Here is a 21963-nt window from a genome sequence, read left to right as displayed (position 1 = left end):
GATGGGAGGCGCCTATGTACAGCTGTGGACGTCTTTCGGCTAAAATGATGAATGAGTCATTCTTGTTCTTCATATTCACTGGATGAGTATAATAGACAAAACATTTTATTTTCAACTCAACCTTAAGCAACAATTGATAACTGCGATGATTAAATATTGGTAGTAAGAAAAATAGAACAATAATTATAAACGATAAAATTATATTGTAAAACCGGTTATTTGCAAACACTAGGAATAACGATTCTTTTAAGATGTCAAACTACATTTGACAGTTCTTTATGTCCATTCGCCTCCCAGTGGCATTACACGCGTAAGTTATTTTATTAAATCTTGGTGAATTTCTATGATCTTTCATATTTATTGTAATAAAAAAGTAGCTATGAATTATTTTGTCTCATGGCTGTTTATTTTGTAAATTATTTTTGAGTTTCATTATTTAATTAACTTTGTAAAATATTCCCGGTGTGCATGAGACTATCTATTTTTCAGGTTTAGTCGTAACTCAAATAAACGCAACAATGTCGGGAGGATTAGATATCTTGGCCCTCAACGAGGAAGATGTCACTAAGATGTTAGCAGCAACAACCCATTTAGGGTCAGAAAATGTTAACTTCCAGGTTAGTCTTGTTTACCATTACGTTCTGAATAAAATTTTTTTTATGATGATAAGAGAATCCGTTCCAAATAGCTCCGATAATTGTGACGAACAATTCTCCCAACTGAATGCAAAAAAATTAACTTATTTATATTGAAAGGTAATATTTTTTCTGACTATCAAATATGTTGTTTTAGATGGAAACATATGTCTACAAGCGCCGTGCTGATGGGACTCACGTAATTAATCTTCGCCGCACATGGGAGAAGCTTGTATTGGCTGCTCGTGCTGTGGTTGCCATTGAAAATCCTGCTGACGTTTTCGTCATCTCATCCCGCCCATTCGGTCAGCGTGCCGTGCTGAAGTTCGCAGCGCACACTGGAGCTACTCCTATTGCTGGACGTTTCACACCTGGTGCCTTTACTAATCAGGTTAATACATCAAGAAATGTTTAAACATAATATGCAATTAAATTGAATAGAGTTAAAGTAGATAGAAGTCAAATAGAATAGAGAGCTAGATATAATTACAAATATCCATCATCTCATCAAGATAAATACTTTTGTTGACATAGTTAAATTATAGCTCGTTTGAATACAGTTACTATTTAAGTCACTGCAGGTTGTTAAATTGGAGAACTTAATTTTCAATCTAACATTAAAATTAACTAAGGAAGCTAAAAATGATTGCATACATGCAAGAAATCACAGTACTTCATATGCAAAACAATGTCTGCTACTGTCTTAGAAATCCTTGCATAAAGTTGATTTTATAACAAAAGTACACTGAAATGTGATTGCTTTTTCTCTCATTAAATTCCTAAAACCATGTTTATTCTATATGCTTCTGTATACAATATTATTTATTGCCTTCAAATACATGAAAAGGGCTTAGGAATTATTTTTGAAGGATGCTTATACATCATGGGTATTAGGTCAAAGTCAATGATTTGCTATTCAAAAATTCCACATTAGAATGCAAATCATTGTTACAACTGTTTACTATGATATTGATATCAATAAATTATAATGTGATAATATGACTAGTATAAAGATTAGTAACTAAAAAGTAAAAAGTTTTATCATAATGATGACAAAACAAACTAAGGAACCACTGATTGCTTTCACAAGCAAAAATGATTAAACATTATCTGAATGCCTGATTAAAACCTATCTAATTAATATATGTGTAATTTTTGGTTTTGAAAATTAGTTATATTTTGTAGATCCAAGCTGCATTCAGGGAGCCCCGTTTGCTGATTGTACTGGACCCAGCTCAAGACCACCAGCCAATTACAGAGGCATCATATGTTAACATTCCAGTTATTGCCTTCTGCAACACAGATTCACCACTCCGTTTTGTTGACATTGCTATTCCATGCAATACCAAGGTAATATCCCTTATCTTTTATTAGTTATTATATTTATGAAATAGGTGTAGTAAAATTCCAAATGTTGAGATTCTTGTATTTAATGTAGAATATAGGCTCCCAAAATGGTCCCAATGGACCACCACAGGGTCCAGAGTTGGCTTGACTGGAGTTTAAGGTGGTATGACCAAATAAATGGGGTTTCACATTTTGTAAGTAGGAGTGTCTTCAAAAATTTATAAGCTTACAATAGTGATAAACTAAAATCCTGGTTTGAACTTTGATAGGCGGAAGGTTAGGCAGATAATATTTTAAGAAGAGAAAAATCTGGGAACTTGTATAGAATATAAGTCATTGTTATTTTCAAAATTGTTAATGTTTTTATACCTGAATCCCAATCACACTCAGATCTTAAACATACATAATATAATAGAAAATTTTGTTGTTATTTTATGTAAAGTGGGGCTATTCACATTTTGGCAGTTTATTGGATGTTCCTTTTTTTTAAACAACCACAATTTTATATGTTTTTTCAAAAATACTGCGAAATCCCTTTGAAGAATGGGGCTTGTTTGACATGGCATTAACATGGAACTTTGTCAAAGATTTAAAATGTAACTTGTTAAAAATAAAAATGTTACTTTATATCATTGTGATACTGAAAATCAAAAATTTTATGCATTTTACAGGAAATTTATTTAAAAACAAGTTTGTTGAGACCAATATTCATTTTTATTATCACATAGTTTACAAATATAGGCAGTCATAATCAGTCTTGTAATTATCTTAGGAATCACAATTAACATTGGAATTATTACAATCAACTTTTACAAAAACTTCACAAAAAAATAATCACATAACTAATAATATTTTTTATTAACCTGTATACTCATACACTATAATAGGGTGGATTGGTTGAGCCTTTGTTATACATACCGCAAATCCAATTTTTACAAGTGATGCAACAAATCCAACATGCATGATGGTGGTAGAACTGGAAGTCACATCTGCAAATGTAGAGTTTGTTGTTCTTTTTGGTGGTTTTATTACTCTACTTTTTGTTCTTCAGCTTGCCCCTTTTGTGAGGCAAATCACTCGAAGGAATATCATCAGAGAAGTCTATGTCATTTAACATCTTTTACATCTCCCTGCTCCCTTGTTACTCATTCTGTACACATGTACACCATTTTTTACCATTTGGCACGCTGTTAACTAAGCCCAAAAACTGTCAGTTACCCTTACTTCTAACCCTTACAGTAAACACTACTTAAAAATATCATCCAACACATTGTTAATGTTGTAATTAAAATGTGTATGATTTTAGCAATTTAAGAATTCATATTTGTTTTCCAGTCATCCCATTCCATTGGTTTGATGTGGTGGCTTTTGGCACGTGAAGTTTTAAGACTGCGTGGTGTTCTTGCTCGCGACCAACGCTGGGATGTAGTAGTGGATTTGTTCTTCTACCGTGATCCTGAAGAAAGTGAAAAGGAAGAACAGCAGGCTAAGGAACAAGTAAGTTTTGGAAAAAAAATTAACATTATTGCTTGAGAAATCTTTTTGGAATGCATTACTTCTGGTTATAAAAGAATTGTGAGTTTTTTTTGTTTGCTTGATGTTTCAATCTGAAAACAGGGATGAATGAACCTAGTTTATTTAGACATATACATTTAGAGGGTATATCAAAATATTGTCATCTTTTCTGTTTTATTCAACTTGATCCTTTTCTGTAAATCGTAAGTACAGTGCATTAACACTAGGAATAATATTCCACATTGAAACAGATAATACACAGAAACATGTATAAAAAGCATCTGAAAAGTACTCAACTTTGCAAAAAAATTGGTTAAATTTAATTTATATTGCTTATGTACAAAACTTATGTTGTAGTATTTCACTATTTTGCTCTTGTTTAGGCTGTTGTCGCTGTTAAGCCTGATGTTCCCGCACCAGTACATGAGGACTGGAATGAAAGTGTGGAGCCTGTTGCATCATGGGCAGAGGAAACTGCTCCTGCTCCTGCACCTGTCTTTGGAGCTCCACCTGTACAAGAAGATTGGGTTGCACAGGTAATCTATTCTTATATTATTTTGTGCACATGATTTTATATTAGTACTATCTTATTATTTTATTGGAGTTGCAATCTATTTACTTTCAGAACATAAGTCTTTGAAAAATATGTAATGTCTCTCAGCACAATAAATTCCGAGATCCAAAAATTCTTTGGGATGGAAACAGCCAAAAATGAAGTCCTACCAATGACACACTGGCTAACCATCCAAACAAGTTGCTACTTAACTTCTTGTATACTCAAATTATTTCAATGCCTCATTAGGTATAAAAATACCCTGAAGTTATGGAAAGGGAGTGACTTCAGGGCATGTCATCCCTGGCCAGACATGTGCCACACTACTTATAATTGGTATATAATTGTATGTCAAAAGCATATTAATAGCATTTTTCACATTTTTTGTTGGATGACAAAAAATAGTTATAAATTTACTGTTAAGAATTATGGTGCTCTATTTTAAAAATAGATATTATCAGAATGTAACTTTTGTTAGTGGTTTTTATTTCTTCATTGTCATTACCAATTACAAAATTTTGTGTACAGGTTCAAGACGAGTGGGGCCCAGCAGCTGCCCCCGCGGCTCCCGCTGCTGCGCCTGCCGCTGCGACACCCTCATGGGGAGGTTCTGCTCAGGACTGGAGCGCCGCATAAACATGTTGAACTGTTGAGCTAAATATATAATTGAAAAATATACCTAGTTTTATTAATCCTTTGACCACATTTGATGCATCAGAATGACATGCATTAATTTGGCCTGTCGCACATGACGTTCTGCGTCCTAGAAATTGAGGAAATATTTAATATGTTCATTCTATTTTATTTCAAATTTATTTGTATAGTTGCAACGAGAAATTAATTTCGTTATCAAAATTTTATAAACTGAATCTTCATCTGGTTGGTGGGCAAATTATTTGAAATGTGTACCCAAAGGGTTAAATTTTCTTCCGTCTGTTTGTGTGTCCATACAATTACATATATTTTGGAAAGAGCTACATTCCCACTAAATTAAAAATAAGATAACTAATTGTTTCTTTATGTTGTTTTAAACAAATTGATTGAAATGTCATCTCCCAATATGTTCCAAGGCATAATTGAATTCTCAACTTTATCCTAGTTCGCCAAACCTAAGCATCAATATTCTCATCAGAAATATTGCCACATGGAATGCAAAATCTAATTATTCGGCTAGTAATGATGCTTATGGAATCTGTAGAAAAAGTAAAAATTTTTGCGAGTTGCGGGTAAGTTCACCCATATGGTGATTATAGTGTCTTAATGTATGTGAGGCTTGAACAGATGAAATTTTAATACATATTTGTTCTTGGTTAGTATCATTATCTACCAAAAGATGATAAATTTATTGTAACTTATCCAAAGATTTGTTTTCGTGTTTGAAAGGTTGCAATTGTTTAGTGAAAACGATTTCCATTGTTATAGATATTATTGAGAAATAAGTAGGAGAGGACTAGTATTAGATCCTTCGAGTAACTTACATCCAACTTCATGTTCTAGATATTTTTAATGTTTGCAGTTAACGTCGTGGTTCTTCACGACTGACCAAGCGCTATTAAGACCAATGAGTATTAAAATTTAAGAAAAGTTAACGCTACGTTCTACATACGGTTCATATAGATTCGCCAAACTCTGCCTTTGGCCATTTTCGAGATCTATTAGAAAAGTTTTAAGGTGAGATGGATATTCTATAAACCCATGACCGTTCTGTAATGAATTGTATACCAAGAAGTGAAGGTTCTGCGCGTGTTGCCTTCCTGTACGTATAATATAACAAAATAGAACTGATTAGGATTATTTCGATTCCGATATGAACTCTAAAATCATTATTATTACTAGCCGTGTAAGTTTTAAGTAAGCCAGAAAATCATTAACGTTCATTTTGTACTAAACTTGTCGGCGAGATCCCATTGTAGAGCTGCGTGACTATTTAAAAGTAATAATTGGGGATAAGAAGTGTTGTTTCTTTGATCTTTGAAATCGTTATTACGCTGTTGGTTAAATATAAGATTTGCCCGAAACTCATGTAATCACCAAAATTATATTAGTAAACGGCAAAGCTGACATTGCACACGTTAAAAAACACTAGTGAAATCTTATCTCTGATAAACCTAGTGTGTTAAGATTATAATGATCCATATATTGAGATTTCTATTTTTTTAAATGTATTTTTTACTTTTAAAGTAAAATAATTAATATTTCAAGTCATACTGATTCAAGCACATAAACAACGGCCTATTCTCTAAATCTGACACATATATTAAATATTATTTGTAACACGCATGCTTAATTTAAAAAAAAATTGCGAAAGTCGCTTGGATCATTATGGTTCCCAGTTACAGAAATATACATATTAATCGTTGCATAAGAAGCATTGACAATTTCAAACCATGTAATTGTGATTGGAAATAGGTGTGTCCTTAAAAAGGAGAATGTATAGCTATTTTATTGTCAATTGATGTACGATACACTATTACAAACTCAATGATTTTTGAAATATGAAATAACTTAGTGTATGTATGTACGTTTGTATGTATGTTTTGTACACGTTAACTACCCGTTATTTATACTTCTGTTTTCATTCTATAGTTGTCTGGAACAAATTGCCTCGTGTGATAAGACTGCCCACTGTACTTTTGTCTTTACTATTTTGCACTTAATTATATATTTTTTAGCGTATATAATAATGAGTAACTTTATGAATTATAAAATTTGGATTCTTTTCTTTTCAATCGATAGATGTTCATTCCAACGAATAGGCCTTCCCAATATGTAAAAAGTTTTAAAGCTCTTTGCTGACAAGTGTATAAGCTAGTAAAATTTAACACTACATGGATGTTTTCGTGAAACAAATATTAATGCATACGAGTTGAATGCGTTTAGAATCCTCAGTATTACACAATGCAGGTGTTACTTGATATAACAGGAAGCTTGATATGAATGTGAGCTACACAACGCCAGTAAACTGGTTAGTTCGCTAACGGACATTGCTTTGACATTAAAGCAATTAATATCGGTATCCCACAAAGGCAGGTCTGCGTAACAGAAATTTGATATTTGACAACAATGTTATGCAGACTGTTGTCTACGTGGTATTCGGTACACTAGTAATGAGAACGCTCAGGAGAGGTTTGTATTGGTTTAGTGGTTTAAACCCGAGCGACTGATGGGCTAAATTTTATTAAAGACATTATTCGCAAACATTTTGAGATTTATTATTAGAGGTTACGTTGAAATGGCAGTTTAGGATTAGATAACTTTAAGCTCTACTCCCCGGTACTATATTCTAATTTAAATGGAACAGTATTGTTTTAAGTAAATTGGATTGCAATGCGATGTTACATGATTATTTATACAGCCGTCAATCACGAGGCGTATGAATTACAAGTGGTGACATTTGTCAACGCAGTGTCTTGTTGCCGCAGCGTTACACGAAGTACGTAGTCTATTGCGGCGGCATTCTTGAAGACGAGTCGCCTGACAAACAACCATTATGTAGTTTGATTTTATGTACCTTTAATCGTGTCTGCCACAACAGCATATTGGTCATGACTTGAAAAAATGTTTATTTAAAAAGAATGGTGCAATCACCTCTGTAGTCTAGTTTCCTCTAAAAAGAGAAAGTTTGACTTATACAACTTGAAGTAAATGAATCGTAGTTATCTCTTATGCTGAGTTTGGCTAAGCTGGTTAAGCCATCGGTAAGAATGAAAGATTCTAATTATAAGTATACGCCCATAGTCAGTAGAAACAAAACTTGAACCGGAAGACTGCGCCAAGTCTGATTGTGCCAGTTGAATTAAGTCCTTCAGAGAGCACGGAGTCGGCTCTCTAATGATCTAATAGGTCAAGGGCCGTGGCTAACCTGACTAACAACTATGACATTTTCTTTTAGCGACTAGAAAAAATAATAATTAAAATTACATTTTTTTTAATATTCTTTTAAAAATAATGAAATATCTGAATTAAATATTGATCTGTTTTGCACACGATATGGTTTTGTACGATGTCCATACTGTTAGTATTATAGCTCTTAAAACTTTATTTCAATTGAGCTTGCGGTACCAATAAATTAAATTGCTTTAATTATCATCGTTATTTTGGCCATTTGACGTTCATTACTGGATATGGTTCTCCCGCATAGATTTCCAATTAGAAATAGGGTTAGCTTATAGATAAGCAAAGATAAAAAGTTGTGATTTTCTTTTCATTACTGTTAATAATGAAAGATAACTTATAATATTAGCCTTATTATTGTTAATGATTGTTACGTTCGATATTGCACATATATTTTATATAAAGGACGAAAAAGGAAGGGCAATAGCCGTAACTGTTACGTTTTTTGGGGAAAGCTTACGCCTTGCAGTGCCCTTTTTTAAAATCTAAAGAATAAACACATTCAAACTTTTTTTGCTTTTATGTAATTTTTAACAATTTGCAAAAATTTTACTGCGTCTGAACACCGTTTCCATACAAATGTACTCTGTAAATACAAGTATAGTTCTGATTGCCTTGATTAGTCAGGACTCGGAAAATCACAGTTTTAACACGTAAGTTTCTGTCGTTCAGCTGGAAGTATTGTTTGGCCGGCTTATTATAGGTGTAAGTGGCTCGCGCTGTCTCCACTCGTGTGTTATTTTCCAGTATACTCTGCCGAAAAGATGTTTTAAATTTTAAATATTTTCATAACATTATTACAAATGTTTATATTATTAACTAAAGTATTTAATTAACAAACGAAACGCGGAGTAGACAAAGGTTAATAGTATTATTAAAGACAGGCAATAAAGTTTTTTTTAACCCAAAAAACAATTTGAAAATAAATTATTTATAAGTAGTCAGAAGATTCAATTACTGATAAAAGAATAAACCTTCAATATAGCTTTTGAGTGGTTTTTTGATTTGAGAAAAGTCTATATTAAAACAATTTAAATTTAAAAATAGCTGCCCTTATAAAAAATATTCTAGTCTTTCTGAAAAAGTGAAACAGTTAATTATACCTAAATACTTTGTTCGCAGACGAAAACTTTTAGATATAATCTTGACAAAGACGATGAACGTTCTTAAATTATTTTTGTTAAAATATTGTTGCCAGATATATCAATAAGATTATTTTTTAAAAGTTTCTTCGTTATTAAATTTATAAAACTCGTGCAATCAGTTAAAGTGAAATTTAAAATATTCTGAATGAAAAATATTGCAATTGTTCAAAAGTTTTACATTCACTATTGCGTGTGTTATTCTGAAGAAAGATTACTAAACTATATAATTGATCATTGTATCTTGTAATGTTGAGTACAGGAAAGGCGAGACGAAAGGCGTTTTCGCATTTCAAGAGTTAAATGTTGCAGGATTGAATACTATTAAACAGATGACATTTTGAAACCAGAAATATAAAACGTAACATTTTTCTCCCCATATTTTTATTGTTTTTAAGCCCAAACAATTCAAAATAACAAAAAATATTCAGAAATTTCATTACAAAATATATATATGAACTTGAGAATAACAAAATTGTTTTAAGCGTTCTCATCTGGGAATTTTAATGTCTATAACATTCATCAGTTAGACTCGACCTGTCGCACACAGGCCCTGCTTTCGTAGCTCATCAAGTGTTACTTTATTTTATACCATTTTAGATTTTGGATACTTTGTTTTACCAGATCAATAAATGTAGCTTATTTAAACGTTTTCTATTATACTAAATAGTTAAAGTCAAAGTCAAAATAGCTTTATTTTATGAGATAATTATTTACAAATGTCGATTGACCGAATTATGAGTTTGGTTTTTATTATAAATAGATAGTTTGAATTAAATGACTGCTCAATAATCACTGCTCACACCACAGACACTGCAACGTGTTACGTTAAGGACTCGCTATGGCAACTATAGCGCCACCGGAACCGCTGTACCGTGCCTTAAGTATGCGTGCGGCGAGACGGGGCCGCTTTCGGCCGTTTACGATAGGTATTAAATGTCCTCAGCTTTCAAATATTGACCAATACTGACAGTTATTAGTTATAATATTTTACCATCGTGAACATCAAAATCCCACAAACCTCCATCCCATCGCACGCACCTTATGCGCGGTACAGCAGTTTCGGTAAAACTGTACCAGTGGTCTGAAGTTAGTAAAGTACCATTCGTGTTTCGCTCTTGTTAGATTTTTAAACTGTTAAAACATCAATAGGTAAAAACTAATTGACACTTTCTTTACTACAGAAGTATGAAATTTTTCAATGGACGTGTCCTTACAACATGGGAAGAAGCTGTCAAACAAAAAGGCAAATAAATTTTACAGTCAAATGTAAATATGAAGACGTTTATAAAGGTGAAAAAAACTTTTTTCTCCGTCAAATTTACTATTTGCACTGTTTTCAGTTACTAGATTAGAGAAGGGTGCTATAACATTGTTGCTTACGTAACCGAAGGAGTGTTAAGCACTTACTGCATATTATTCGATAACACAACTTACGTAAACGACAAAGTTCTTAGGTGCGCTGCGAGCCCGGTCGGGACGCATGTGCTCGACGCTGATATAGTTCAGTCTCGCTTTATGTGCTAACTCGATAATAACTTCACCGTATGATCCGCTGTTGACGAGGTTAGTACTTTAATGCACTTCCTGTGATTTAATAAATACCCTAACGTTTTAACAAGTTATTCGCGGTCGAAACGACATTTGCGACATCATATACCCATTATTTTGTGATGTAATCCATATAAATAAAAATTTAAAGAAAAAGTCTCGGCCAATTTGGGTAATATTTTTCATATTTTCGTTAAGGCGCAAGGAATGTCTCTAAGGGGAAGAAAATAGAATAAATTGCTGAGTAATAATTAAAACAACTCTGCTTTTCTCGTACAAACCGCAGCCAAGTAATACGCCTGTCCCTTTGTATGCAAATATATGAATATATGAGCTCATCATTAGTCTTGGAGAGTATGAATAGTCGTTGGAAGACAACAGGTCCTTTTGGATATCTATTAAGGAGATCTATTTCAAGAAATGGACGGCTAATGAAATGAAATTACGTGGAATGTGTGAAAAATTCAACTTTATATTGTTATTCAATGTTATCTTTGTTAATTATTATAACATTAAGTAACTCTTAAAATAATGACTTTTATTACAAACAATTATCAAAGTAGTACGTTATAAACATACAACATTATGCTAATATAGTACATATAGCGGCTATTTTATTGGCTCCCAAAACAGCGAGTGATATTTTGCGATTATTGCAAAATTAAAAATCAGTGGCTAATATACAGTTATTTGAGATATTTAAATCCATGTATTTGCTTGCATTAATGATTTTTAATAAAATCAAAAGCCAAGTAAAAATAAGAGGCTCATTAAAATTCAAATATAGAAAAGGAAAATAAAAAGTATGGAGGGAATAAAGTACCAGTAGCATAACACTGGCCATTTATAATGTTAAATGCGAGGTGATTTACCTAAACGGCCAGCAATCCGACGGCGTCGGCGTCCGTAACGCCAGTATGGTGTCTGGTGGAGGCGAGGCACGCCACAGCGGCACTATTCCCCAGAGAGCGACTCGCCCCCCCCACTCCCTAGTGTCGCTGCCTTTTGTAGCTTTTGCCCCATCTACATAGCCCCTTTGCATTACACTTTTGTCGTCGCTGAATTCTGCAAACAGTACGAGCGCTAAAACAGCAAAAAATTTCTAGAACATTCACGATGTACTAGGCATTACTTCATGATGAAATTTTGAAAAGAACGTTTCTGCTGAAAATTCTATGTTGGAAATAATGTCAAACATAGCCCGGACTAAAATTTTAAACTGTTCGCTTAATTAAAACATACGAGGTAATTAAAACATGTTCTAGACATTTGAAATTTTCTGGTGCAGTTCATGAAATTCTCTATTAAGGTTTTATGCGTAAAATTGTTTAAATTTTCGTCACCAAATGTATTACGAGCGTTATATTGGTATGTAATAATTTCTAGAACATTTATTTATGCCATAGATTAACGTTTGTACCAATAATTTTTATTTTCATTAGAAGTGCATTTAACTAGCCCAGTTATTTTGCTTTTCAAACTGATGTGTAGAGAAATCTTTAATATAGTTCAGCAGAAATAGTCGCGTTGTGGTATCCCACCTAGATGGCTTTGCGAAATACGTTCACTGCTTCAACTACTTCACCTGTATTCGTAAGTGTAGATATTAAAAATATCTGACATATATATTCATAAAAATAAAGTAGATAATTTCTTATTAAAGTTATAACAACACATGCTTATTCAATTCCTGTTAAAAATAAAGATTGTCATGATCATCACCATATTAATCGATAGACACCTATCGCAAACCATAGGCTTGGCCCAAAGATCGCTACAATGACCGAGTCTGTAATTTCTTTCTTTTACGCGATTTCATCCACCTAGGGAGGTCATGATACTTAGACAAAAAATATTTAAGCGTTTATTTTGTAATATTCTATTATGCATATATGTGTAAACATAGTCAGTAATTAAAGTATGAAGTAATTGTTTACTAAATTATTTTGTATATTTTCTTACATCACCCATTCTAACGTTAAAAATTCTTATTTTTTATGTATTCGTAATCGATCACGATAGCAGGAAGCCTCGGGTAAGTTTAACTGTCAATCAAGAGGAGAGAACCGGCGATACCGCAATGCTCCTGAGTCAGCACAATCATTTATTCGATTCGTACGGTTCTTCCCGACGCCATTATCTTTTGTCTTGTAAAATAGATTTCTTATGTAATTTTCAGTTTGAATGTAAACAAATTTACAACAGAGTTTTTTTGAAATCTAACATAAGCAAATATATATAAATAATAATTTTACATATATTTTGATTTTACATTTGTTTTAAACTTATGTGTATAATAATATTAGTTACATGGAAAAAATATGATTATGTTCATTTTGATGACGTGATTTTTCACAACACAAATTTTGAATTTCATTAAATAAATTATTCAAAAACATTTCTGGGTAAAAACATTTGAAGAAATATAATTTTGACCGAACAAAAACGCATGTAATTAATTACAATTAAACATTATAATACTCATTGATGGGCTTTGTAGCTATGACATTAAGTGAATTAATAATGGCAACCTATAAAGGTCAGCTTTCTCATCCGAGATCTGGTGGGAAAATTGGATGCGTTGACCCGTTTTTACACAACCACGTATTCCTTCTATCATTGGAATATCATAATATACATAATAAATAATACACAATTGAGTATAAATTGAGATAAAAATTATAAATGTCTATTCAGAATCAATTCGGATTCGATATAAAAATAAGTTATTTATTCTTGTTCATTAATTAATATTCCGCGTTGTTTGTTTTAAAGTAAAAAGAAATAATTTTATTATTTTTGAATGTATATACTATGTATAGTTGTGTATTTAGTACTGATACACGTTGAATACAATTGTCTATTGAATATTGTAGAAAATTGCGTGATTGAAAATATAACGAATTAATTTTACAGAGGGAAAGGCAGCCATAAAGCTGATTAAACTTCTGTGATACAATTTTTAAAACGCAAACTTCTCGATTGTTAACCGTAATGTGTATTTTTACTTCAATTGCCAAAGATAAATATGTAATCGTGTACGTTTGTTTTTAATTACCTTTATTTTATAAATAATCAATCAAGCATAAATTAAACTAAAGTTACTTCTCCAACTTTTCATAGCTCTCTTATATTACGAGCTTCTGCTACAGAAATTTGAAAATTGACAACAATGCAGACTGGCTGCTGTCTATCTATGTAGCATTCAGTATACAGGCACTGAGAATGCTCAACGGACGTTTGAAGTAGCGGATTTGGGTTAAGTATGAAGAGGTGTATTCTCTTTGTTTAATATATAATACGGAATATATTTTTGCTGTAAAATGGCACGCTGGGGTAATAAGCTCGTCGTAGAATTTTTATCATACTCAAAGTAAAGTATATATAACTACAAAATCGTCCAAATAAATTATAAAAATAATTTTTGGGGAAGCCAAAAACCATTTCTATTTTTACCAATATCTATGTTGTACACTGAACAAAATTATACATAGTTAATAAAATATACCAGAAGTATGTTTTAATTACTACATGGATTTTTATTATTGTTAAAAACTATGTAATTTAATAAAAAAAAAATAACAAATTAACATTCTCCGTAAATAAATCAACATTTATGTTGTCCTTATTTAAATGTGAAATCATTGAAGTAAGAGATATTGTGTATCTGTAGGCGCTGTGTCAATTCCGTAGCGCGGGAAATACCAATTATATGCGCTGTGGATTATCCGCTCTGTGAGCCTTATAAACGTCATCCTCATCCGTTTCGCCAGCAAACAATCTAGAAAGTTCTAACGTATTTGCCACATGTGGATTTAGACTTCTAATACGGCAGACTAAATATTGATAGCGAATCATATTCATAACATTTAAACGCGTAAGCGAAATATAATTTTGCAACGTTTGAAAACATTCATGTTATAATGTATTGTGCCATATTATACTACATATTCATATTATTATTAAAACTGGAGTTAGGCTAAATTGTTCTATATACTAAATAAATAATTTCATGGTTATAAAATAATATATATATATATTTTATTTATAATGATTTTATCTAATATCAATGATCAATACATTACGTATCATGGAAAACATCATTTTTTTTGAATTACACGTTATTAAATTTATATTTTATTAGCTCTCGCACTCAGAGTGTAGGCTTGCGGGGCCATAATCGATCATGCGAGGTCATTATCCGACTCGCGAGCCTTGTGCGGAATTATTTTTTATATTTTTTTTTCTGCCATTTGCCGATTTTCTCGCGACCATTTACGCTTTTTATTTCTCTAACGGAAATCGGATTCACTTCTATGCCTTCAGATTTTTTTATTAGCTATCAATAATCATTAGTAGAAACACATTAAGCATTTATTAAAAAAATTTTGAAAAATGTAATAAGTTAAATAATTAAACTGTTTCCCATAACAATTTTAAATGGAGTTTTTGTTTTTATAGTTACACATGTTCATTAACATTGTTATTTGCGATAGTATAGAAAATTATAAAATTTTATAAGTACGTGTGTATCAAAAGATATTTTAAAAAGAATATTGTCGAGTTAATAATTAGCAAGTTTCGATATCACACAACATGTAGATTTTTACAATAAGTAATCTCGGAACATACTACATACATTACATTTAGGTCATATATTTATTTAGCATGTGTTTAAGACTCTAAAGTTTGACTTAGAGCAATATGTGATAATTTCTCGAGTTCTATTATTTATTTAAAATTAATCATAATAAGAGAAGAAATGAAAAATTGTAGTAAATTATCTTCGCGTTTCCATTAGCGTAAAGACTATGTCTGTTCTTATACATTACTCGCATTAATTATGACGGCTTTGTGTGAAACAGCTTAACTGAGTTTTCATCAAAAAGAGATAAGAGTATTTTGAAAAATTGAAAAGAAAATGTAATAAAAAGAATCAATGGAGTACTAAACGTACCTGGTATAGAGGTTTGTGAAGTAAATATCAAAGTTCTACGCAGACGCAATATATTTCTGTAATTAAAGCAAGAGATAATATAAAATTCCACGCTCGAAAATAATTAAATTCATATGCTTCAGCTTGTACAGAGAGCTGTAATGAAAACTTGGCTTGTTACCTAAGTGCTTGTTGGGCTCGTGACAATTCCGCGGCTAAGTGCCTCATCCTGTGGCAGCATTGCGCGTCGACAGACGTCGAGTAATCCATACTCGCTGCATAAATTACGAACGTCTAGTTCATTAACCAGGCATTTGCTAAGTAATATATTAGACGATACTAAATCAAAATAAGCCCCCTTAATTAATATATAATTGAGCGCTAGCTTATGGCGTCTGGAACATGAATGAATATCTTGCGGCTAAGACTGCCGCAGTTAGACTTTAATAGGTCTTCTTAAAACAGACTTTATCCTAATATTTTGAAGAGGAGTCAATGGTACTTACGTAACGAGATAAGGGTCGCCCCCGGAATAACTTTCGCTATTAATTCCTTGCTCGAGAACGAATTATACTTCCAAAACGACACTACAAGTTTTTAAACATTATAATATTAGAGATAACAACAGTATAATAGTGTAAGTAAAACTTTTTGATGCGAATAATACTGACTTGTACATGCTAAAGCTGAGAGGAAAAATATGAGTAATTTGAGAAAGTTTTTTCCGCGTCTTTTGTGCTTGTATTGGAGTTGTTTACTGTAGTTTTTAGCTGTTTTTTCTTCAGTGTAGGGAAAGTTGTGGAACTCTTTATCGTCATGTGGATATTCGCAGATGTTCTCGCGAAGTGGATTCAGCGAGTGTATTTCCCTCTCTGCCGTTGACGGCTTTTGGGTTTTCCTTCTTTCTACGTTACGTCCTACAAAAATATGTATTATTAATTAATTTGTTTACGTACCGCATTTTGCAGATTTCTTTTTTATAATATTGAATGCGCTAATGAAAGATCGAATCAGGAATGTGGAGATCCGAATGAAAGTTATCGACGTAGCCCAGAGGATTAGCAAATTAAAGTGGAAGCGAGCAGGCCACACAGCACGCAGGACGACACAAAGTGGACAGAGGACTTTGTTAGGTCGTCGGAAGACGCTAGATGCACGCTTCTCCTAACCGGTTCTATTGTAAATCTATGGGAGAGTTCTATTACCAGCAGTGCACATCCTACAGTTGAAATGATGATGATATGCTTCAAAAAGTATATAATAATAACATATCTATAGGAATACTAGCTGATCTCGCAAACGCTGTTTTGACATGTAAGTTATTTCTAGGAAACATTAAAAAACAAATAAAAAATAAGAGTTGATCGTAGAGGGATGAAAATTTATGGTTGTATTTTTGTATTATAAAAAAATAAAAAAAAATTGTCAAAAAATTAGGGGACCACCCTTAACATTTAGGGGGATGAAAAATAAATGTTGTCCAATTCTCCACCCTGGTCGATATGCACGCTAAGATTCACGAAAATCGGTCGAGCCGTTTCGGAGGAGTTCAATCACGCACACCGTGACCATGAGAATTTGATATATTAGATGATGACTAAATAATTAAGCCATATATAAACACAAAGACTACTCCTCGTAAAGCATTGACTAAAAAAAAACACGTAAATATTACTAACTATTTAAGCAAAAAGACTAGACCTATAACCAATCACTTATAGGTGTATAAGCTGTACAGAGGTATATGTACAGCTCAATTGACAAAAGAAAGCTGTAAAGCTTTCACATCAATTTCCAGTCACCTCTATAAAGTGATCACTCTGAAATATGTAACATTAATTTATCTAAATTGGATAGGCTAATAAATTTTGATAGAACAAAGTCTGAACGGACACATAGTAAACAATAATTTAGTAATTTTGAAAACGTATATAATCTGTAATAATTATTTTTATATTTAGTTTTGGATGGGAAGTATCATATATTTATTGACAGGAAATGAACACCTACACAGTTATAACAATAAAGAATCACCTGTATAAGAGCAGTTTTAAACATTGATTTTGTGTTAATAATAATATTAATTGTAATCCGCACTGGACCCGTGGTGGATTATGATCCCTACCCACTCACAGAGAGAACGTAGTCATTACAATTCATGTAACATTAAAAGGTTTATGAAATATCTGAAGTAATCATCAATCTGTATCAATGTATTGTTTAATTATTAATGTTTAAAATTGCAAACAGACTGAGCTTTCTGGTTCTTTATTAAAGTATTAAAACACTGTTACAACTCCAAGCATTATGAAATATTGTATGGAAGAATTTTTATACTGTACTATAATTTTATTTATCTATTTAGGTACACCAGCAGTACACATAAATTTAAATTACATTAAAGTGTTCTAATATAGGTGACAAAACATTAAAAATTTACTTAATACAACATTGCAGAAAGATCAGACCACATAAAATTAAAATAAGATTGATTTCAAAAAGATTGAAGAGAAAAGTGATCGCACGTAAGAGGAAACTGACTTATTTAGACACGAAAAGAGCTCTTAATTTGAAAGTGTTTCCTCCGGACCGAAGGCTGTCAGTTTAAAAATACTCAATTAAAACTGAAAATCTGTTATGGACCCAATGAATTATTAAGATGAATTCTAAAGACTATAGCAGCCGCGAAAGATATACATAGTAAGCAATTGTTCAAATATTCTGTTATAAGAATTTATTAACAACGAAACAATGGAATCAAATTTGTATTTACTCTTTCGAATAGGCTTTGCTATCGTCCTTCGAAAAGTGAGGACATTGATATAATCTACCTTTAAATATGTATCTATACGTTATTGATTCAAATTTTGTTTATGAGCTACCGACAGACTAGAAATTTCTAGCAATAAGACAAAAGACTATATTAAATTATTATTTGTTGAATTCTTGTATGTCGTTGGCAGCTGTAGCAATTATTAACTATGTTATAGTCGTCAGCGTCCTTCTTATTGTAGCGAAATAATGAAATAACACATTTATTACATATACAACAAAAATTATGAAATAAAATGAAATTTAAGTTAACCAACGTCAGGCTAGCTAGCGTTTTTTTGATACTTTTATTTTTTCTACGTCTACTGTACTGTACTATACAGGAGACGACGTACGTATTTGTGTTGTCATACGGTATAAAACGTCGAAAATGGAATGGGATCCTAAAATGAGGGAAGTATTTGAAAAAATTTCATCGGAAGTCCCTTGATAGAAAACGGGGATAAGAATATTGTTAGGAAAACAGGGGTCGGAAGGAAAGACTATTCATTATTCATATTTTTCTTTTACAAGCGCATCTATATTTTATCTTTTGTGCCGGATTGTTTTTATGAAATAAATTTTACTTCAATGCGATTTTTTCGGCCAGTTCAATTATGATGTTAACAACTTGTATATTTTTAGATATAACTTAAAATAACGGTTTGGAAAGGTATAGAGAATAAGGAAGATGATTGGAGATTTGGTTAAATTCAATGCTTTTCAATTTTTTTTTAGTTTTATACACCCGAACATATATTAGACACTAAAAAGGAAAGGCTATTGGGCCGATTTCGGAATATCGAAGAAAAATATATCTCAGGAATTCGAATCATTTACCGTTATGTTAATTCCAGTAACAGATTTTTTCTAAATAAAGCTAATATTTATCACGATAAAGAATATATATAAAATATATGGATGGTATCAAATTCGGCTAATATTTTTAGCTTATTATTAATTATTTGCAAGTAAGAAACATATTTCCGAATACGGGATAACATATGACTACGAAAGTAAAAAAAATTAAAAACGCGCACTGTGCGTTTGAAAAAATCAACAATATGTTATGCAAGCGAAGCCTTAAAATTCCAACTTCGAATATGTCTATTCTATTGCTGTATATAGCCAATGCTTGTATGGATATGAAGTCTGAAATATTAAGAACGACTTCAGAAAACGTACAAAGGCGATGGAAATATTGTCCCGAAGGCACATGTGTACTATATCCAGGACTCAGAAAATAACGAATAAACAAGTTTTAAGATGGGTTTATTGGAAACGCCAGCTCTGGCAGACCATCTAAGCAAAGTTGCTTAAAAAATTATATTTTTTTGTTTGAGCCCGTAGACAAACATTGCAAGGCACATGCCTCCCTCAAAGATATCTATGGGGGTGAAATATTATAATCGCTTGGCAGGCGGGTTGGCGATCGGAGTGTTTTTACGTTCTGAAAATTTATTCGTGAACTGTGACAATCCTATGTAATTAATGTATAGTGTGAGTCATGTAAGACTGTGTCTCGGCATCGAACCCGCGACCTACGATTGTCGAAGTCTTAGTCGTCTTCCGATGAGCAACTACTGCGGCTATACGAACTCATATAGCCTTTATTCATTAATTCATAATATTTTCTTTACGAGAAGATAAAACCATCGAATAGTTATTCGAAAGAGAACACCGGATCCAAACCGAAATCCTGTGTAACATCACTAGTAATATATCATCTCGCTAAAGGCAAAAAAAAAATGTACAAGTTTGCGAATGATTTTTTCGTTACGTCGATTCGAAGCGTTCTATATTTGTTATAGGATAGTAGTGTTTGTTTCTACAACGCGGGACGATACCAAGGCGATACCAGACCTTGCCATACGACTGATATGGTGATGAAGTACGACCAAGTCATCAGTATCTATTTATGACTAGGTACATAAGGTTCTAGAGTTCCACCCTCAAGTTGGACATGTCGGGGGATGCTGCATGCATGCCTCTTGTCGGTCCAGTTGGAAATCTATCCTTCCACCAGCTGTTATATAATGATGATAATCATAACATATGGATTTTTAAAAAAAATTTTTTTGTAACACAGCATTTGCGTTCATCGCCTAAAGATATGATATGACACTTTAGCCTCTTTTGCCCTTATAATTTTATTAGCTAAGATACCTAAGAAATTGAGACAGTAATGATTACTTCTTTTGTTTATCGAAAGAAATAGACGCCACGGCACCATCTTGACGGCCGGTTGTTAAAGAGTTCATTAGCCCGGGTAATGTAGAAGCTATTTGTCGCTAAGTAATAGGTGAAAATTAATATGAAAATTAGATTATACCTGACAATACTTTGATGCCATAGGTTATTTACGTAACACAACAATTTAAAGCTTAACAATGAGGAGTCGAGGGATGACGAGATCTGTAGACCCCAGCCCAGCGGTTTGGTAAGTTGAAGTGTTTTGCGCGCTATGTAGCCTGTACGTAGTGTGCCATCAGATGGCCGATGGAAGCCTAAGTCTCTGGAGTGGAGACTACGAACCGGCAGTGCAGCGTCCGCGAGGTGGACAGATGATCTTGTAACGCCGAAAATACTCGATGTATATCGCTTCTGACCAGTTTTATTGAAAATGTGTAGGCCTATGCTCAACGGTAGACGTTCTATGGCTAAAATAATGAAGATGAAAGAAACACACGTGTGTTTCTTTTTATCTACACTATCATATTTTTTATCAATTTATTGATTTTTCTATTACGATTAGTCTAGAATATTTCATAGTGCAAAGTTTGACGGAGAAGCAGTTTGTAGCCACAAAACATAAATTTCTTGCATCTGAAAAATAAAGCGCGAATGACGTTGAATATTTTTATAAAAATATAATGTTGGTGCCTTTGCAAATGATGACCGACATTATTCATTGCATTGCAGGTGGCGGCACGCTCCAATTGCATTATGCAAGCAGTTTGGCCGCGTCGATTCCGTTTTTGGGTCGTGCGAATTAGGGACGGGCGGCAATAATTTCTGTAGGCGGAACCGTTCGAGTATTTAGACCGGATCCGGATCGCCTCATCTCGGAATGTCAGTGAAAAGAAAACTTCCAGGGGAAGTTGATTGAACTCGATTGAGTATGCTAATCGTGGGAATTACATCCGACCGATCTCGATTTAATGGAATAATACTTTTTAAGCTTTTCTAAGACATTACCCGAAGACTGCCATTTACAATTTTTTTCTTTTTTTTCTAATCACTAATCATTGAACTTGTTTTAAATATGACTAAAAATATGAATATTTTTCTATACTTACTTACTACTTCAACATATCTTAGATTTTTAATAATTCACATCTCACAAAAATTATGGTTATACATGGGTAATTAGTTATGGGTGTAAAACCTTTAAAGGGGTGATTATATGAGCTAAAGAAAACAAATCACACCTATTTTCAAACGCCCTGTATAAAGTTATCACTCTGAAACTCTATTGGAATGTGACATGCCCATTTCTGGCAGTACAAATTCTGCAGGGACAGACATTAAATAATAATAAAAATTTAAGTATGTAGTAATCGGTATTTCGAAAACACT

The 21963-nt window shown here is 32.6% G+C and overlaps 2 protein-coding genes across 2 annotated transcripts; one reads left to right on the top strand and one right to left on the bottom strand.

Annotated features, from left to right (window-relative positions):
- The first annotated feature begins 206 nt into the window (after positions 1-206).
- sta (stubarista 40S ribosomal protein SA) lies at positions 207-4726 on the top strand. Its single transcript, XM_068776107.1, has 7 exons — positions 207-310; positions 490-617; positions 793-1026; positions 1821-1985; positions 3318-3479; positions 3881-4033; positions 4579-4726. Exons 2-7 carry the CDS (start codon positions 519-521, stop codon positions 4684-4686), a joined length of 921 nt encoding a protein of 306 aa, XP_068632208.1. The 5' UTR covers positions 207-310; positions 490-518; the 3' UTR covers positions 4687-4726.
- A 2686-nt stretch (positions 4727-7412) lies between these two features.
- Positions 7413-16791, bottom strand: LOC137932313 (uncharacterized). Its single transcript, XM_068775918.1, has 9 exons — positions 16779-16791; positions 16245-16490; positions 16080-16160; positions 15755-15848; positions 15595-15650; positions 11510-11702; positions 10524-10641; positions 8498-8697; positions 7413-7524 (listed from the first exon to the last, which is right to left on the bottom strand). The coding sequence occupies exons 1-9, from the start codon at positions 16789-16791 to the stop codon at positions 7413-7415; spliced, it is 1113 nt and encodes a 370-aa protein (XP_068632019.1).
- Positions 16792-21963: the final 5172 nt, after the last annotated feature.

The sequence above is a fragment of the Battus philenor genome, unplaced genomic scaffold (assembly GCF_028537555.1).
Source record: "Battus philenor isolate CCGP_79_NKW_IND1 unplaced genomic scaffold, ilBatPhil1.0.hap1 SCAF_9, whole genome shotgun sequence".
NCBI lineage: Eukaryota > Metazoa > Arthropoda > Insecta > Lepidoptera > Papilionidae > Battus > Battus philenor.
Note: the sequence above shows the minus strand (reverse complement) of the source record. Positions and strands in the feature narration are given on the sequence as shown.